We start from the raw sequence: 19,012 nt of genomic DNA on the forward strand, positions 1-19,012 counted from the left end.
GCCTTGGAGGAACTCACCAAGGCGCCTTAGGCATTACCACCTAAACCCACCACCACACAACCACCTAGAAAGGCAAGGGCAGCAGATGCAAGAGAACATCACCACTTCGAAGCTCCCCACAAAGCCACTCATATATTGACTTGGAAATATATTGCCGTTCCTTCACTATTGCTCAATCCTGGAACTCCTTCCTTAACAGCACTGTGGATGTACCTACACTGCATAGACTGCAGCAGGTCAAAAAGGTGGAAACTCACCACAAACCTCTCGAAGGCAATTAGCGATAGGCAATAAGTTTTGTCCTGGCTAACTGCCAAATTTGTAAAAAAAAGAATTTAAAAACACCTACGTGTAACAAAGTGTACTGATTTGAATCTCAAAATTCTCTGCTTCTCTTGCAGTTTCTTTTCATATGTTTTGACATGCATTCAACAACATAGCCTTTTGCACTTCCATGTACAAATAAACAGCAAGATTGTAAAGCACACAGAATCCCTACAGTCAGCCCATCGAGTCTACACTGACTCTCCAACAGAGCATCTTACCCAGGCTCTATTTCTGTAACCCCACATATTTACCAGGGCATCCGGAGGAAACCCACGCAAACACGGAGAATGGGCAAACTCCACACAGTCACCCAAGGCTAGAATTGAATCCAGGTCCCTGGTGCTGTGAGGCAGCAGTGCTAACCACTGTACCATTGTATCTTCACTGGTGAAAGGATTATACAGTTACAATCTGAAGATGCATGTAACTTTTTTGTAAGGTGGTGTTTAGGCTGGTTTGTATTAGATGAGCAATGCTTCATTACTTATTTATTTATTGTCACAAGTAGGCTTACATTAACATTGCAATGAAGTTACTGTGAATATTGGTTACTTTTCTAATGTTCCTTTTGCACTTTATATGCACTTATGATATGGCTATATTTTTTTAATGCATGAGGACAAGATAAAGCTATGGGAAGAGAATCTGAGGTGCTTTTGCTGGACATTAATTCAGTAAAGTTTCTAAAGCACATATTGCTACCTAAACAAAGTAATTAAAATCAGGTGAGTGTGATGTGAAATCTTTTTTAAGACTGGAGAATTTGCTTAATGTATGAATGGTCTATATTCAGTTAATGCAAATTGTTAGCCATTGTGGCTTTTGAGACATGATGTTGAAGCCCTACAGCTTAGTTTGAAGTGGGTCTGCCTGGGTTCGATCCACAGTTATTCACAAGAGAGTGTTTGCTCTGCTGATTAAACCTAGGAGTTTTGCAGTTGCAGCGTTCTGTCAGATTTGATGGTTTGTGAAAACTATATTGTTGATCTTGCGATTTTATTTAGTTGAGTCCTTTGAGCAGATAAATTATCTGGTGGTTATGAAGATGCTGATAAATGGCTGGCATAGAGTTTCAAATGACTGATGGACTGAACATATCCATGGGAATTATGAAAGTCAGAGGAACTCCTGAGAATGAAATTTTTTTAAATGTTGGAATTTTAATTTTGACTAGCACCATTTATAGCAAGTGACAATATGACGGTGAAAGGGTAATATAGTTGCGATCTAAAGATGCATTAAATGATTTGGGGTAGTAGATTGTTGGGAGATGGATAGTTTCTTATTGGCCATAAAATTTAGACGCATAGTATATTACAACAGAGAAGGCCCTATAGCACATCATGCTTGCACCAATATTCTGGAAAAAGATCCATTCACTATCTTTTTCTCTATTTTAAGGTTTTCTTTCAAAATATTCACTTCCCTATTAAAAGCTATCATGGTGTCTGCTTCCATCGCTGTTTTGGCATTCCTTGTACTAATAGTCATCCATTACTCCTCCTTCCCTTTGGAAATCTAAAATTCATGTCCCCTCATTCTATTCTCTGTACTCAAACAAGGGCATTCAGCTGTATTTCAGCATCTTCCCTTCCTGCATGTGGGAATTTATACATTCATTTCCTCCTGTTCAGAAGTTCAACATTGGTTTAAGCAGAAATTTAAAAAAAACAAAGATATTTCAGATATAAAGGGCTATAACATCTTAATCAGACTTGCAGAGCATAAGACCCCCGGTCCAGATAGATTGCATCCACGCATATTAAAATTAATTGCGAAAGAGACCACTCTTGTTTCCGATTTGTATAAATAGTTTGGAAGCTGAATAGAAGTGCAATTTCAAAATTTGCAGCTTGCATTTGGGGCTATAGTTGATAGGAGAAATGATAAAATACAAGAAGACTTTAATAAAACTGCAAAATGGACTTAAATTGGTAAACACACTTCAGTGTTGGTGAGGTGGTGTGTTATATACTCCTTGGAAAATAAATGTCTAAATGGCCTAGAGGATAAGAGGGATCTGGGAGGACAAATACAAGAATCACAAAGTAATGATGAATAGCGCCATAAAAAAGCAAACCAGGCACAGTGCAAAATTTCTAGAGGATGGAATTTTTAAGGTCATTAAAGAATTTAACAGGGTAGACATAGAGTAGATGTTTCCACTTGCAGGGAGAACAGACTATAATGTAATATGGTATTTACAAGAGAAGCTTGTTTGCGAAGAGAGAATGGTTAAAATGTGGAATGTGTTACTACAAGAAGTAGATGAGCTAACTAAATGTTGCATGCAGAGGATTCCTATTCTCATAGGAAAAGAATAGATTAAGAGATGATCTTAAAAATGTTTGCACGATGAGAAGTTTTGATAGACAAGATATAGAAAAATGATTCCCTCCGGTGAGTGAATTAACAACTAGAGGTCATAGATTTAAGCTCATTGCCAAAAAGTCTAGTGAGGTGATGAGAATTTTCTTCAGAGTGTCAGGATCTGGAACGCTCTACCTGAAAAGGTCGTGGAAGCTGATCCCATAAGTAATTTTAAAAGGGAGTTGGACACATACTTGATGAAGATCTTGCAGGGTTATGGGCAAAAGGTGTATGGGACTGAGCATGGCTGCCCTTCTATAGAGCCAGCACAGGCATGACTGGCTGAAAGGCCATCCCCTATGCTGTAAATTACTGCGATTCCAGGAATTTAACTCCAATGTTAAATTATCAATCCAGTATTTTTATGGTTGGTATTTCTTGTACTGTCAAGTGTTACGCAATGGCAATAGTTTGCTTCATTTGAGTACAAGGGCGACCTACAATTTTGGAACTATCTTTCAGATGAGACTTTTAAAACCATGGTGCAATTTACCTGTTCTCCTGCATATAGAAGATCTATTGTGTCTGGCCAACATTACTTGCTCAACCTATCTCACCAAAACAATGTCCAGCCTTGCATTTTATTCGTTTCACTTGGATAGTGAGCTGCTTTGTCATGGAGGGCATCACAGCCAAGCCTGGTTATAGCTCCAAGTGATGTTCATGATCACTATCATGTTGCAGCAGGAGCTACCAGGTAAACTACTGGGAATTATGGGTGAGAACTCCTTTCCCCCTCTGCTCCTCAGCACACCCCCTGACCCAGTGACACCAAGACACATTGTTAAACATTTATATTTGTGTACACAACATAATGTTTGAGAATGTATAGTGAATGTGTTGAATGTATGGCATGTTGTCATCTGGATTTGAGCACAAAAGTGTTATAATGTGGTTATGTTAGGCTTACTTCCCTATTTTCAGAATATTTTGTATGGAAAATAGTACATTATTCTACTAAATAGTAATAAAAAGTGCCACTAATTAATGGTAATGCATTTTTATAAAATCATTTTTATCAAATTATGTATTTAACTAATTACAGTATTTAAAGTATCATTTATGGTTGCGTATTTCGCAATGAAAGTGTGCTATGCATTTAGCACAGCTATTGCTAATAGTGCAAAGTGCTGGTCCAATGAAACTATTAAATTTAGCCAAAGTAATGCTGAAAGTACTTCATGGTTTGCACTTGGTGCCTTTGCTGAGCCTTGGTGACAATTTGCAGAGCAATGTAATCAAATGTATTGCAACATTTGTAATGACAGGTGGAAAACTATTAATGGTACAAATTTGTACTGTAAAACAGCATTAGATCACATAATGAGCAACTCAAAAAATGTGCAGTATTTAAAATGCTTTTGCTAGACCTGACATCTTGGCTATTCAAACTTCGATGTATTTGACATGTTGTTTTAAAAGGGCATCTGTTGACAAACTTTAAAATGAAAAGCACGTTTTAAAATCTTTTGAAAATGAGATCTTTTGTGGCTGTTGTTAACTGTAACACCTGAGGTTTTGAACAGGCTAACCACAGGCCTTTTTAGCTGTGGGAATTAAAGAAAAAGCATGGTTATGCATATCAAGCAATATTGAATCTTCTAAATTCAATTTCCTGTATTACCTTATCAAACTATCAGTGCTCTACTATCTGTGAAGTATTTACTTCATCCAAATTCTTCTGTAAAATGAATCATTCCTGTGTATCATACTTGGTTAAGCACCTATGGTGTTCTGCATTTAGATGCATGGGTGCATTACGGTTTGTAGAATTGATTGTGAAGTAAATATTGCAAAGCTAGTATTTTCATACTTTAAAGAAAATGCTGTGCATCTATCCACAGAAGTGTGCAAACTGGCCAGGTTAGTCAGTTGCAGAATATTTCCCTTGTGAAGAAGGAGATTCCTAACCAGTTAATAAGAGTCATAGGCAGAATGCAGTCTTTCAAAGGACAGGAGATCAGTAAGGAGTTAAATGATTCTTGACAAGCCAACAAGAACAGTTTACACATATGTGAATGCAGTAAGAGAATCAAAACTAGAAGTTATGATTTCAAAACCGATGTGCTGATATTTTAAATGTGTTTTAAATGCAATGTTCACTTTCACCAAGCAAAGCTACCGAAAGGCATTTTGGCAAATGTTAATAGCTTAAACCCAGAGGTCTGGGAATTGCAATATTAATGAATAAGTATATTCACTGTCCAGACACTAGGATAGCTATGCCCTTTGGCGCAGAATCACATGTCTATTCAGCTTGGCAGTGAGCCAGTGGGAGTGTCCACTTTGACCTTACAGTAGCATCTGTTATCACCAGGCAACAGAGAAATAGTCTGGACTTGTTGGATGAATAAAATATCACCTTGCTGTTAATTATCATATGGTTGGCTGAGGTACTTGACAGAGATTTGTATTGATGTATAATTGTGAAATGAAATTGATTTTAAGCTAATGAAAGGCAGAATTATTGATTGGGAAAAATTTTAATTGATCTGTATTTGACTATGGAAGTTAAATCTTTTGGAATGGTTTTGTCGCTCTATTCCCAGAGCGACTTAACCCTTTGAGAGTCTCCGGTTAGCCGTATGTTTGTTTGTTCTATATTTTGTTTGTAAAATAAATTTGTTACGTCTTTGCACAGAGATATTTGCCTTGCAAGTTTTGAATTGTCTAAGTTAAGACACAATTGACCACCTTCAAATTTCCCTACACGTCACGTCTCAATGCCTTCCCTCACTGGAAAGGTCACTGGCAGAGATTAGGTGTAAGTAAACCTAATGAAGGCCACTTTGAAATAATGCAGCAATGCACATTTGGTACTGTGAAATTATCATTTACTGCTCTACCTTGTCAAATTTATTCTTTTAAAGCATAATTGGAAGCACTATACTTGCATGGGAATTACTGATGCAGCTCATGACTGGCATGAATTTTAAAATCAGGCACAGTTTTATGGAGATGATTGTCTCATTGTTTAGCCTGTTGTGTTGAAACTCACTAATTCTGAAAGTTGAATCATAAGCAGTTTTTTCCCCAAGCTTTAATTAAAATGGCTAAAATTTTCTTATTTCTTTTTGCTAATTTTCTCAAAGTGAAACTATGAAGGCAAATATTAATATCTCCAATTTTATTATGATGCATTGTCATATTGAAACTTGCTGCAAATTTAATGTATTACAAAGGCATTTATATTAATGGAGCACTATGGTTCTCTTGCACTGAACAAGACAGTTGACAGTTCTGCAAAGTATTGCCCTTTGATTACATTGACTAAATGCTGTTTAATATATTGGGCATCTAAGGCATTATTGTCAGGTTGGACTTAAGATAAAGCATTTACATTAGATATTGTCCACAGCTTTACTTATTGTCACTGTCTTCTCTTTCAGCTCGACAAATGGGCCTCATGCAAGCATCTTGCATTTTAAACCTCTGCTGTTGGATTTTGGTTTACAGTAAGTGTTTTTATTAATAGTCACAATGTCTCCAGTGCTGTATGTCCGGAGCAGCCAAGGTGGTGATTGATATTTGCCATCCATGCCTTTGGGTGATGTGAAATATAGCTCGAGTAAGAATCATATTATAAAAGGAGTGATTTTAGATTAGTTCTGCAGAATGTACGCAAAATGTGAATGTTGCAATCATGATTTATTCTTATCCATAGATTGCTTGGCTAAATTCCAAATTTAAAATAAAATCTTCTTTGGACTAGTGATATAGAATAATAGTATCCCTACATTGCAGAAAGAGACCATTCGGTGCGTTGAGTCTACACCGACAATCCCACCCAGGCCCTATCCCAGTATTTATCCTGTTAATCCCCCCTGACACTAATGGGCAATTTAGCATGACCAATCAACCTAACTGGAAATCTTTGAAGTATGAGAGAAAACTGGAGCAACCGGAGGAAACCCATGCTGACACTAGAACGTGCCAACTCCACACAGGGATTCACCCGAGGCCTGAATTGAACCTGGGTCCATGGCGCTGAGACACAGCAGTGCTAACCACTGTGCTGCCCTAATGGATCAGCAGTCATCTTACTGAATAGTGGAGCGGCTTGAGGTGTGAAGAGGCCTACGCCTGCTCCTGTTTCGTATGTTAGTATTTATACACAGCGATGTTCTTTTCCATGCTATTCAACCTGGATGGGCTGCTTGTGGCGTGGGATCTTTTTATATTCACCCGAGGGATCAGAAGGTGCTTCAATTTAACATCTCATCCAAAAGGTGGTATCTCTGACACTACAAAACTCCATCAACACTGCACTGGAGTGTCACCTTAGATTTATGTGCTCAGGTGTCTAAGAGTGGGATTTGAACCCATAACCTTCCTAATCAGTAGCAAGGGTGCCACCAACTGAACCATGGTTGTTATTGCTTGTAAAAGGTGAGTCTGCAGCAACATTTCATCGGCATTTATGTTGCTACAGGAAATGCTGCAGTCACTGGAAACTTGCCCCTTTCAGTTTGGGCCTTGGAGTCTCTTGATAGCAAGGGCTACCTTATTTACTTCACAATGTTACTAAAGGTGGGGCTGCCACCATGGCAGTGCACTTAAGGGTATTAGTTTTTGTAAGGGAGGAAAAGTACTTATTTAGTGTTGTTGAGAAATAACATTGAAGAGTATCTTTTCAGTCTTTGGCTCTATATAATCTTTATAATGTGTTAAACGCTATTAATTCTCAAGTCTTTGAGTGGAAATCGAATCAATATTAGTAAATTCCTTAAGATTTTAAGCATCTACTCTTCTGAATTTTCTGGCTAAAATAATAGTTCTAAGAGATTAACAGAAAATGTTAATTTGTCCAAAGCAATTATATGATTTATTTAAATCCAGAAATGACATTTTTTAACGCAGGGAGACCGACATTTTCCAAAAACTAATGGAGGAGAAATCTCAAATCAGCTCAATTGTTTCGGGGAGGCTTTAGGAGGGGAGAAGTGGAATGTGAGAGAAAGAGACTATGTTCATAGAAATCTAAAAATCCTAATTAAAATATTAAAATTGAACATGGATCGTAAATTGCAGTAATAACATGCTAATAATTCACTTTCATCCATGACCTAGATTATGAACAATCAACTTTTTATTTGAAATTAACTTGAATTTAGAATAAAGAACAAAGAAAATTACCACATAGGAACAGGCCCTTTGGCCCTCCAAGCCTGCACAGACCATGCTGCCTGCCTGAACTAAAGTCACCTACCCTTCTGAGGACCATATCCCTCTATTCCCATGCTATTCATGTATTTGTCAAGACGCCTCTTAAAAGTTACTATTGTATCTGCTTCCACTACCTCTCCCGGCAGCGAATTTGATTTATTATTGTCACATGTATTAACATGCAGTGAAAAGTTTTTTTTCTTGCGTGCTATACAGACAAAACATACCGTTCATAGAGAAGGGAACGAGAGAGTGCAGAATGTAGTGATACAATCATAGCTAGGGTGTAGAGAAATATCAGCTTAATGCAAGATAAGATTCAAATGTCTGACAGCAGCAAGGAAGAAGCTGTTCTTTGAGTCGGTTGGTACGTGACCTCAGACTTTTGTATCTTTTCCCTGAAGGAAGAAGGTGGAAGAGAGAATGTCCGGGGTGCGTGGGGTCCTTAATTATGCTGGCTGCTTTGCTGAGGCAGCGGGAAGTGTAGACCGAGTTAATGGATGGGAAGCTGGTTTGTGTGATTGATTGGGCTACATTCGTGACCTTTTGTAGTTCCTTGCGGTCTTGGGCAAAGCAGGGGCCATACCAAGCTGTGGTATAACCAGAAAGAATGCTTTCCATGATGCTTCTGTAAAAGTTGGTGAGAGTTGTAGCTGACATGCCAAATTTCCTTAGTCTTCTGAGAAAGTAGAGGCGTTGGTGGGTTTTCTTAACTGTAGTTTCAGCATAGGAGGATCAGGACAGGTTGTTGGTGATCTGGGCACCTAAAAACTTGAAGCTCCCGACCCTTTCTACTTCGTCCCCATTGATGTAGACAGGGGCATGTTCCCCTTTACGCTTCCTGAAGTCGATGACAATCTCCTTAGTTTTGTTGGCATTGAGGGAGAGATTATTGTTGCCGCAACAGTTCACCAGATTCTCTATCTCATTCCTGTACTCTGTCTCGTCATTGTTTGAGATCTGACTCACTACGGTGGTGTCGTCAGCAAACTTGAAAATTGAATTGGAGGAGAATTTGGCCGCACAGTCATAGGTGTATAAGGAGTATAGTAGGGAGCTGAGAACAGTCTTGTGGGACACCGGTGTTGAGGATGATCGTGGAGAAGGTGTTGTTGCCTATCCTTACTGATTGTGGTCTGAGAGTTAGGAAGTTCAGGATCCAGTTGCAGAGGGAGGTGCCGAGGCCCAGGCCACGGAGTTTGGAGATGAGTTTTGGAGGAATAATAGTGTTAAAGGTTGAGCTGTAGTCAATAAATAGGAGTGTGACATGGGTGTCCTTGCTATCTAGGTGTTCCACGGTTGAGTGCAGGGCCAAGGAAATGGTGTGTGCTGTGGACCTGTTGCAGCGATAGGCAAACTGTAGTGGATCCAGGTAGTCTGGGAGACTGGAATTGATTCGTGCCATGACTAGCCTTTCGAAGCACTTCATATTGATGGATATCAGGACCACCGGCTGATAGTCATTAAGGCACGCTGCTTGGTTTTTCTTGGGTACCGGGATGATGGTCGTCTTCTTGAAACAGATAGGGACCTCCGATTGTTGTAAAGAGAGGTTGAAGATGTCTGTGAATAATCCTGCCAGCTGATCCGCGCAGGATCTGAGTGCACGTCCGGGTACCCCATCTGGACCAGTTGCTTTCCGTGGATTGACCTTCAAGAATGCTGCTCTGACACCTGCAGTGGTGACCCCAGATACAAGTTCATCAGGGCTTTCGGGGTGGAGGGCATGCTCTTGCTGACCTCTTGCTCAAAATGGGTGTAGAATGCATTGAGCTCATCAGGGAGGAGTGCGCTGGAGCCGACGATTTTACATGCCTTCATCTTCTCGCCAGTTATGTCTTGCAGACCTTGCCATAGTCGGCGGGGGTCAGTGTGGCTAGTCTGGGACTTTAGCTTGGTCCAATTTTGTCTTTTGGCATCTTTGATGGATCCACCATCCTCTGTGTAAAAAAAAAACTTGCCTCTTGCATCTCCTTTAAACCTTGCCCCTTGCACCTTAAACCAATGGCCCCCTAGTAATTGACCCTTCCACCTTGGGAAAACGCTTCTGACTATCCACTCTGCCCATGCCCTTTATAATCTTGTAGACTTCAATAAGGTCACCCCTCAACCTCCGTCATTCCAATGAGAACAAGTCACGTTTTTCTAACCTCTCCTCATAGCCAATGCCCTCCATACTAGGCAAATTCCTGGTAAATCTTTTCTGTACCCTCTTCAAAGCCTCCACATCCTTCTGGTGTGGCGACCAGAATTGAACACTATATTCCAAGTGCAGCCTAATGTTCTATAAAGCTGCAACAGATAGCACAGTGGTTAGCACTGCTGCTTCACAGCATCAGGGACCCAGGTTCGATTCCTGGCTTGGGTCACTCTCTGTGTGGAGTTTGCACGTTCTCCCCGTGTCTGCATGGGTTTCCTCCGGGAGCTCTGATTTCCTCCCACAGTCTGAAAGACGTTCTGGTTAGGTGCATCGACCCAAACAAGCACTGGACTGTGGCGACTCGGGGAATTTCACAGTAACTTCATTGCAGTGTTAATGTAAGCCTTACTTGTGACTAATAAATAAACTAAATAAAGACTTGCCAATTTTTGAACTCCGTGCCCTGGCTGATGAAGGCAAGCATGCCGTATGCCTTCTTGACTACCTTCTCCACCTGTGTTGCCACTTAGTGACCTGTGTGTAAAACATTCAAAATCACTAATCTCTAATGCACTAGAATTCCACTTTAGTAGTTCTGCTTTTAAATCATTTCCTTTTACCATAGCTTGGTTGGCACATCTAATTTAAAAACTGATTTAATTGATTAAATTATTTGTGCGCCTTGTTTGACTTTGAATTCAAGCAAGTGTTTTTGATCCACAAACTAGCTTGCTCAAGTCTTGATATTCACTCGTTCACTCTGATCTGTAGTGTTCCTTTTCCTGCCCAGTATCTAGTTAAACAATAGTGACTCGGAATGTAGAAATAAAAACAGGAAATGATGGAAATACTCAGCAGATCTGCAACCTCTGGAGAGAGAAACAAAGTCTGATGCTGCCAGATCTGTTGAGTATCTCTAGCATTTTATTCTCTTTATTTCAGAATATTAGCGTTCATTGAATTTTACTGCTGTGAAGATATGAGACATTTTCCAGCATATACCAGCTACTGAAATATAACCAATGTTACCATATGAATTATTTTCTCTTTATAAAAGGTATACTGTAATCATTCTCCAGAGACGAGGTGCAGGTTTTGGATGAACAGTTTGTTTATTCACATGAAATACACTGATGGACAGTATACTGTTGATACATCAGAAGCACATTTCTTAGGATATAAAACCAATAAGTGCCATTGCTTTTTCTCAGTCCACTCTGATAGATTTCGCTAGTCCTATATCTTCAAAATTAAGTTGTTTAAGCATGAGCATGGAATGGGTTTAACAGCTTAAAAAAAACTCTACCCCCCCCCCCTTCTTGCACTGCGCTTGTTACCAAATGTAAGTCCGAAAATGTGCGGGTTAGGCTAAATTGCTCCTGAGTGCTAGGCAGATTAGTAGGGTAAATATGTGAGGTTACGAGGTTAGGGCCAGGGTGGGATTGTTGTTGGTGCAGGCTTGATGGGCTGAATGGCCTCTTTCTGCACTGTAGGTATTCTATGATTCTAAGTGCGGGCCCAGTTAATCTTGTGCAACTATGCCTCAACACTCATCTCCATACCAGATTTGAAGGGTCAATTCAGAGAGGACTTGACACTGCTAGCAGCAGAATTCTCAGCACCGAGGGACTATACCTTTTAGGGGATTTCAGCACAAGAGTGAGTACCAACTATAGAGCTTGCCAGCATGCATAGGGCACTGGAGAATAGGTAAGATGAGCAAAAAAGGACAGAGATTTCTGGAGCTATACTGCCACTTGTCTGTGACAAGCAACTGCTTCCAAACAGAACCATGCCACAAGGTGTCTTGGGGGCATCCGGGATCATGCTACTGGCACCAGTTTGATCTCACCAGATCTACCCCACTCAAGTGGCCTTATCACATATAGCTATCAAAGTGCAGACTGTGACAATGGCCACTCAATGTGTAGTAAGGTCAGGCTTTAGCCAAGGAAACTATGCCATTCCAAGAACAAAAGTCTTACTCGGATCAACGTTTGCTGCACCACTGATCCAGAAAAGACCCAGGAGTTTGTCAACATCCTTGATCAGGCTCTTTCAGGCAACAACACCCAATACCAGTGTGACTAACTAACTGTGCAACACCATCCATAACTATGGGTAGCGCAGTGGTTAACACTGCTGCCTCACAGCACCAGGAACCCGGGTTCAATTTCGGCCTCGGGTGAGATGTCTGTGTGGAGTTTGCACGTTCTCCCTGTGTCTGTGTGAATTTCCTCCGGGTGCTCCGGTTTCCCCTCCCACACTCCAAAGATGTGCAGCTTGGGTGGATTGGCTGTGCTAAATTTCTCCTTGGTGTCAGGATTAGCAGGCTAAATATGTGGGGTTACAGGGATAGGTCCTGGATGGGATTGTTGTCGGTGCAGGCTCGATGGGCGGAGTGGCCGCCTTCTGCACTGTAGCGATACTGTGATTTGGTTCTATGATTCTGCACTCAGTGTGTAAAGGAAAGAGATCAGGGAAATGCTGACTGGATTGAAGCTTATTGGATGGAAATAAAGCCAGTTACTACAACCAAGAGGTGGGTCCTCATGAACTCCCAGCAAATAACACATAAATGCACTCATAGCTGCCAGAATCAAGTCACAGCAAACTCCTTAGCACGGCACCAATCAATATTTCTTGAAATTCTGCAACAGCAAACAATCTGCTGCTGGGATGCTAAACGGCTGTGTGAAGGAATAAAGAAAGCAACAGACCCAACAACAACCAAATCAGCCCTCTTGAAGACAGGACAGGGATGATCATCATTGAACCTAGCAAGCAGATGGAGAGGTGTGTACAGCATTATCTCAAACTTTATGCAGTGGAAAGCACATTGGAGAAGCTCAGCACCATTCCAGAGTTTTCTGTCTTGGAAGAGCTGGACAGCAATCCCACCATAGTAGAGCTCAACCTGTCCATTGACTGTTTTGCCAGTGGTAAAACCCCAGGAAATGATAGCATTCTACCTGAAATCACCGAAAGTGGAAAGCCAGTGCTGCTGCACCATCTCCATGTATTTGTCTCTCTGCTGGAAGGAAAGATTTATGCCTCAAGACACACAGGATGCAAAAATAGTCACTTTGTATAAGAACAAGGGGGATTGAAGTGAATGCAACAATTACCGAGGCTTCTCCTTGTTAAGTATTGTGGGGAAGGTCTTCGTTTGCATTGCCGTGACCAGATTGCAGACCCAGGCATTGCATATCTACCCTGAAACTCTCTGTCGCTTCAGAGCTGGCAGTTCAATAGTTGACTTTCTCACTTCAACAGTTACAGGAGAAATACCACAAACAGCGCAAACCTCGCTACCTTGTTTTCACAGACCTCACCAAGGCCTTCAACTTGGTCAGCAAAGACGGACTCTTTAAACTGCTGCAGAAATAGGCCATGCACTGGACTCCTGGGTGTCATTTATTTTTTCCACGACAGCAATCACAGTTTCATCAGATACAATGGAGCATCATTGGTGATTTTTGAGATCGGCCACGGGGTAAAGCAGGGCTGCGTCCTGGTGCCAACAATCTTTGGCATTTTTGTCTCCATGCTGTTATGTCATTGTCACGGATGTCGTCATTTCCTGGGGTTTTGCTAATGGCAAAGCAGTCAGTGAACAAGCATGCTTTCGGCGACTCAAATGAAGGTTTCCACCTCCATGCTAGCACTAATGGCAACTGGTTCAATTTGGTAAGACTGCGCACCAAGTTCATTTGTAACCGTTTGTAGATCAGTTCTTCTGGGCCTGCAAGGAGTTTGAATTGACAATCAGCATCAGGAGAAGAAAAGTTTCAGGCCAGGGCATAAAAGGTCCACCTTTCTTCGACATTGGCAAACCTCTGTTTTACATGCCTTGGATCAATAGTTGCCAGTAACCCGTCCCTTGAGATCAGCACCAGGATTGCCAAGGCTGCAGCTGTCATGCCAAAGTTGAGAAGTTGACAGCAAACTAACTGAAAATACAAAGCTCAGTGTGCACCTGGCTTGTGTTCTCAGCTGCGCGCACGCACGCACGCGCGCACACATAAATTTCAATGAAGTCAGAGGCGACTTCATTGACTGGGTCATGTGAGCCAAGTAGGTGATGGCCGTAACCCCGATGCATGGGACGTTCTTGCTACTAACTGTAGTGCCTGGAGATGAGCAGTCAAGAAGGACGTGGAAAAAGCAGAGGGTAAAAGTAATACCAGTAGGTGGAAAACTAGTCATCCTGAACCTTGGGCCAACACTATTCATCCATGCCAGCTGCGGAAAGGACTGGGATTCATGAATTATCCTTCACTACAACAGACTATGTTGAATTCAGAATTTATATACTTCCTGGGCAAAATCCATTGTCTCCTGAGATGGACAGATGCCAGTAACTTAACCATTTTCAATGCCTACAGAGCAGCTTTTCATTTTGTTTGCATTGCTGCGTGTCATTTGTGTGGCCTGCATTAACTGAAAAATTAACATAAAAATCATGCTCTCCCTGTTTGCTAGTTATTTTTCAAATCACCAACATTGTTGAATGTTTATGTAGCTAATCAAAATGTTCATGTTTAAGGCATCCAGTAAAACAAAATGCATTATACTTCAAGTTTAGATGATTAAGATTGCAAAGCAGTAATGTTAATTGTGCAAATACATTGATTTAGCTTGCATAAAATATTGAGCTCTTGGGTTGAAGATCTAAATATGCATTCTGTTGGGGGCTTATTTTTCCTACAATGCAACACTAAGGGAGTTCTCTTGGAAGAGTGCTGTTTTGGCTTAAGTGATACATTAAATGCAGCCTGCTCAAATGGATGTAAAAATATCCCATGGCACAATGGAGTGTTTTTTCTGACATCCCAGAAGCAGCACATAAAGCGGATGATCTGATTATTCATTTCATTGCTGTTTTTGGGACTTTGTGCACAAATTGGGTTCTGTGTTTTGCTGACAATGTCAGCTTGGATTTTACTTGAAGTGCTTTGGGACATCCCAAGGATATGAAATGTACTGTATAAATTAGTGCAAGTCTCTTTTAAATGAGTTTTGTCTGTGCTGCAGGGATTGGAAACCATTATCTATTTTATCTGAGCTTTCTGATTACTCCAGATTGTTTCAGATCATCTTTCTAAAAATTGAAGCGTGACAAAATATAATTATACGTCCATAATGCAATAGGCCTTTTATGAATTGAGGAGGGGTGGGGAGGTGTGGGTGGGTTGTGATTTTGGGAGACTTTCAACTTGCTGGACTAAGTAACCTAGTGAGTTTAGATCATCTGCCTGTCACCTGATGCCTGATTTTTATTCCATTCAACAATAGAAATGAAAATGAAATGGGTTCTACAATGATTGCCTCATGCATTTCCTGCTTTTACTTTTCAGTTCAGGTTCTGATGAAAAGTCATGAAATGTTAACTCTGTCTCTTAACCTGATTAACCTGAAATGTTAACTCTATCTCTTTCACCACAGAAGCTACCAGACCAGCAACCTCCTGTCCATGCAACCTCTTTTTGTAGCTAAAATTCTCAATTCTTAGCAGCATACTCATAAATCTGCTCTTTGGTTTCTCCAGTGGAATCACATCCTTTCTTTAATTTGGCAACCAGAACAGTATACAGTGCTCCAGCTCTGGCCAACTAGTGTTTTATATAGTTGTAGCACACCCTTCTGGTTCCTATACTCTTAGGCTTGGGCTAATTAAAGAGTATTGTGAATGCCGCCTTAACCACCTCCTCTGCTTGTCGTGCTACCTTCAAGGAGATGCGGACATACACTGCAAAATCCTTCTGTTCTTTTACTCTTCTCTGTATAGTTCCATTTGTGCATTCCCTTGCCCTGTTTGCTCTCCCCAAATGCCCACACTTCTGATTGAATTCCATTTGCCAAGCTGACCAGTTCATTGCTGGCTTCCTGTAGTCTACAGCTTATGTGGTTTCATTAGCCTTCCAAAGAGCTTTACAGGAAATTAAGTAATTGTGAAATGTGGTCACTGTTGTAGGGAAATGCAGCAGCCAATAGAGTAATATTTTGATGTGTATTTGGTTTAATTACTTGCATTTTGTTGTTGTATTCAGGATCAACAACCTAACTTTAATCAATTCCTTGTTTTGTTTTTTCTTCTCTTTTCTCCAGGCCAGTGGGGCAGCCAAGGGTTAAAGAATTTTTTATGCAGAACCCAAGCTGGGAGTTGCCAGTCATATTAATTTCAGTGTTTACATTGAGTACACATTTCCATATACCTCCTGTAGATAACGTGGTAAGTATTCACAAGCCTGCTGACAGCTTAAGCAAATGCTGATACCCTTGTATCTTTTGCCAGCATTTTGATGGAAGAAATAAAATCCATATTGTCAATGTCCATTTGTTCATGAACCATTGTCCAAAAAAAGTCCTATGATGTTGAATGGTTAAAACTCGGTCTAGATTTTCGGTGATGAAGGCTTATTGAAGAGATTAATATGCAATGGTTTCAAGGAACTGCTCATTTTTAGTAACTCATTGGACTGCAGCTTCTTGTATCAAAACATCACACTGGTGAAATTGTGGCCTACATGAGAGTTGATTGTCGCAAATCCACATTTGTTGTACTGAATGAATAAATTCATGTGTTTTAAAACAAACTTTGGCATTCTCAGAAAACTGCAAAAATGTCAATGTCTGCAATATTGCTGTTAAGATCCTTTAATGCCCTGAGAGCTACTACTTTGGACAACGTCATCAGCTTTTATTGTGACAGCCAAATATTCACATTGGCGAAAATTTAACTGTGACATTGGTTCCTCAGCACTGCGCGATCGGTGCAAAGTAACTTGGCCACAGTTCTGCAGCAAAGGAAAACCTAAATAAGATTACTTCCTGAAATGCCAGACGTCTCAAGACTGGAGGATAGAGCCTTATTTTAGGGTTCAACATAAAAGATCTGTTGTATAATTGTGGAAATGTACATGTTGTGCTGTGTTTGTGATCCTAAACAACCTATTGGAAAATGACACATTGAACAGCTCTTGTGTTGGAAAATAAGTTGAGTTGTCTTTGTAAAAGCTTTGAGGAAAAACCTGTTCCTCAAGGTGTCTGCTATTGACGGTAGCTCAGGGAGAAGGTTGTTTGGAGCAGGTATAGCACAAATTGTAATCTAATAGTGCAAGATGTTAGTGAAATAATGGCCTTTCATTCTGCTGCATTAATAACATTTTTAGTAGGCACAACCTCACCGGCAGCATTTAATCTAAGTGTCAAGCATTATTGTGTGAAGGAGGCGTGTATATAAAGACTGTAATTATCTTCATAAAAATTTAATATTTCATGTTTGCTCCCCTCCAGGTAATTCCAGCAGGAGGAAATATTCTATTTAGAGTTGTCTTCCTACCCATGGAAGAAGGCAATGTAAAAAATTCTTTATTTATAAACACTTCTACCCATGGGGCTCTTTCATATCAGGTTAGTATATAGACTTAATTCTAGAGCATTTCTCTGAAAATCTGTTACAAAATGCACACGAGACAACAGGTGTATCTAGTGTATTGAACAGTATCGTAATGCAGCACAAAGCATGCCCATTTTGTACAATGCTTTAAAGTTTATTCTGGAGAAAGACAATGAAACGAAAAAGCAATCAAATGGTTTACTTCACTTTACTTCATCTAATGAAGTTAATGTGAACATAAGAACATAAGAAATAGGAGCAGGAGTAGGCCATCTAGCCCCTCGAGCCTGCCCCGCCATTCAATAAGATCATGGCTGATCTGATAGTGGTTTAGTTCCACTTACCCGCCCGCTCCCCGTAACCCTTAATTTCCTTATTGATCAGAAATCTATCTACCTTGTGATTTAAACATATTTGACGAGGTAGCCTCCACTGCTTCAATGGGCAGAGAATTCCAGAGATTCACTACCCTCTGAGAGAAGTTGTTCCTCCTCAACTCTGTTCTAAACTGACTCCCCCTTATTTTGAGGCTGTGTCCTCTAGTTCTTGTTTCCTTTCTAAGTGGAAAGAATCTCTCTGCCTCTACCCTGTCTAGCCCCTTCATTATCTTATATGTCTCTATAAGATCTCCCCTCAGCCTTCTAAACTCCAACGAGTGCAGGCCCAATCTACTCAATCTCTCCTCATAAGCTAACCCCCTCATCTCCGGTATCAACTTGGTGAACCTTCTCTGTACTCCCTCCAAGGCCAGTATATCCTTCCGCAAATAAGGGGACCAAAATTGCACACAGTACTCTAGTTGCGGCCTCACCAGTACCTTGCACAATTGCAGCAAGACCTCCCTGCTTTTATACTCCATCCCCTTCGCGATAAAAGTCAACATTCCATTTGCCGCCTTGATCACCTGCAAACTGAGTTTTTGTGATTCATGGACAAGGACCCCCAGGTCCCTCTGCACAGTAGCATGTTGTAATTTTTCACCATTTAAATAATAATCAATTTTACTATTATTCCTTTCAAAGTGGATAACCTCACACTTATCAACGTTATACTCCATCTGCCAGATCCTCGCCCACTCACTTAGCCTATCCAAATCTCTCTGCAGACTTTCCGCATCCTCCACGCAATTCGCTTTCCCACTCATCTTTGTGTCATCCGCAAACTTTGTTACCCTACATTTGGTCCCCTCCTCCAGATCGTCTGTGCATATGGTAAACAGTTGAGGCCCCAGCACCGATCCCTGCGGCACGCCACTAGTCACCAACTACCAACCAGAAAAGCACCCATTTATTCCAACTCTCTGCTTCCTGTTAGATCCTCAGGGTGACCATCCTCAATCCACGCTAACACTTTACCCCCAACTCCGTGTACCTTAATCTTCTGCAGCAACCTTTTGTGAGGCACCTTATCGAACGCCTTCTGGAAATCCAAAAACACCACATCCACCGGTTCCCCTCTGTCAACCGAACTCGTCATATCTTCATAAAAATCCAGTAAATTTGTCAAACACGACTTTCCCTTCATGAATCCATGCTGCGTCTGCTTGATCGAACCATTTTTTTCCAGGTGTCCTGCTATTTCTTCTTTAATGATGGATTGCAGCAATT

The 19,012-nt window shown here is 40.8% G+C and overlaps 1 protein-coding gene across 6 annotated transcripts in view; it reads left to right on the forward strand.

The window, feature by feature from the left end:
* The window catches only part of tmem131l (transmembrane 131 like), a 167,015-nt gene that overhangs the window by 61,886 nt on the left and 86,117 nt on the right, over positions 1 to 19,012 (forward strand). For all 6 annotated transcript variants that reach the window (XM_078212869.1, XM_078212840.1, XM_078212861.1 and 3 more), the window contains exons 4-6: positions 6,087 to 6,152; positions 16,115 to 16,238; positions 17,303 to 17,419. In XM_078212869.1, the coding sequence (XP_078068995.1) occupies positions 6,087 to 6,152; positions 16,115 to 16,238; positions 17,303 to 17,419 (307 nt within the window). The remainder of the gene's footprint in view (positions 1 to 6,086; positions 6,153 to 16,114; positions 16,239 to 17,302; positions 17,420 to 19,012) is intronic.

Source organism: Mustelus asterias, chromosome 1 (genome assembly GCF_964213995.1).
Source record: "Mustelus asterias chromosome 1, sMusAst1.hap1.1, whole genome shotgun sequence".
In the NCBI taxonomy this organism is placed as follows: domain Eukaryota; kingdom Metazoa; phylum Chordata; class Chondrichthyes; order Carcharhiniformes; family Triakidae; genus Mustelus; species Mustelus asterias.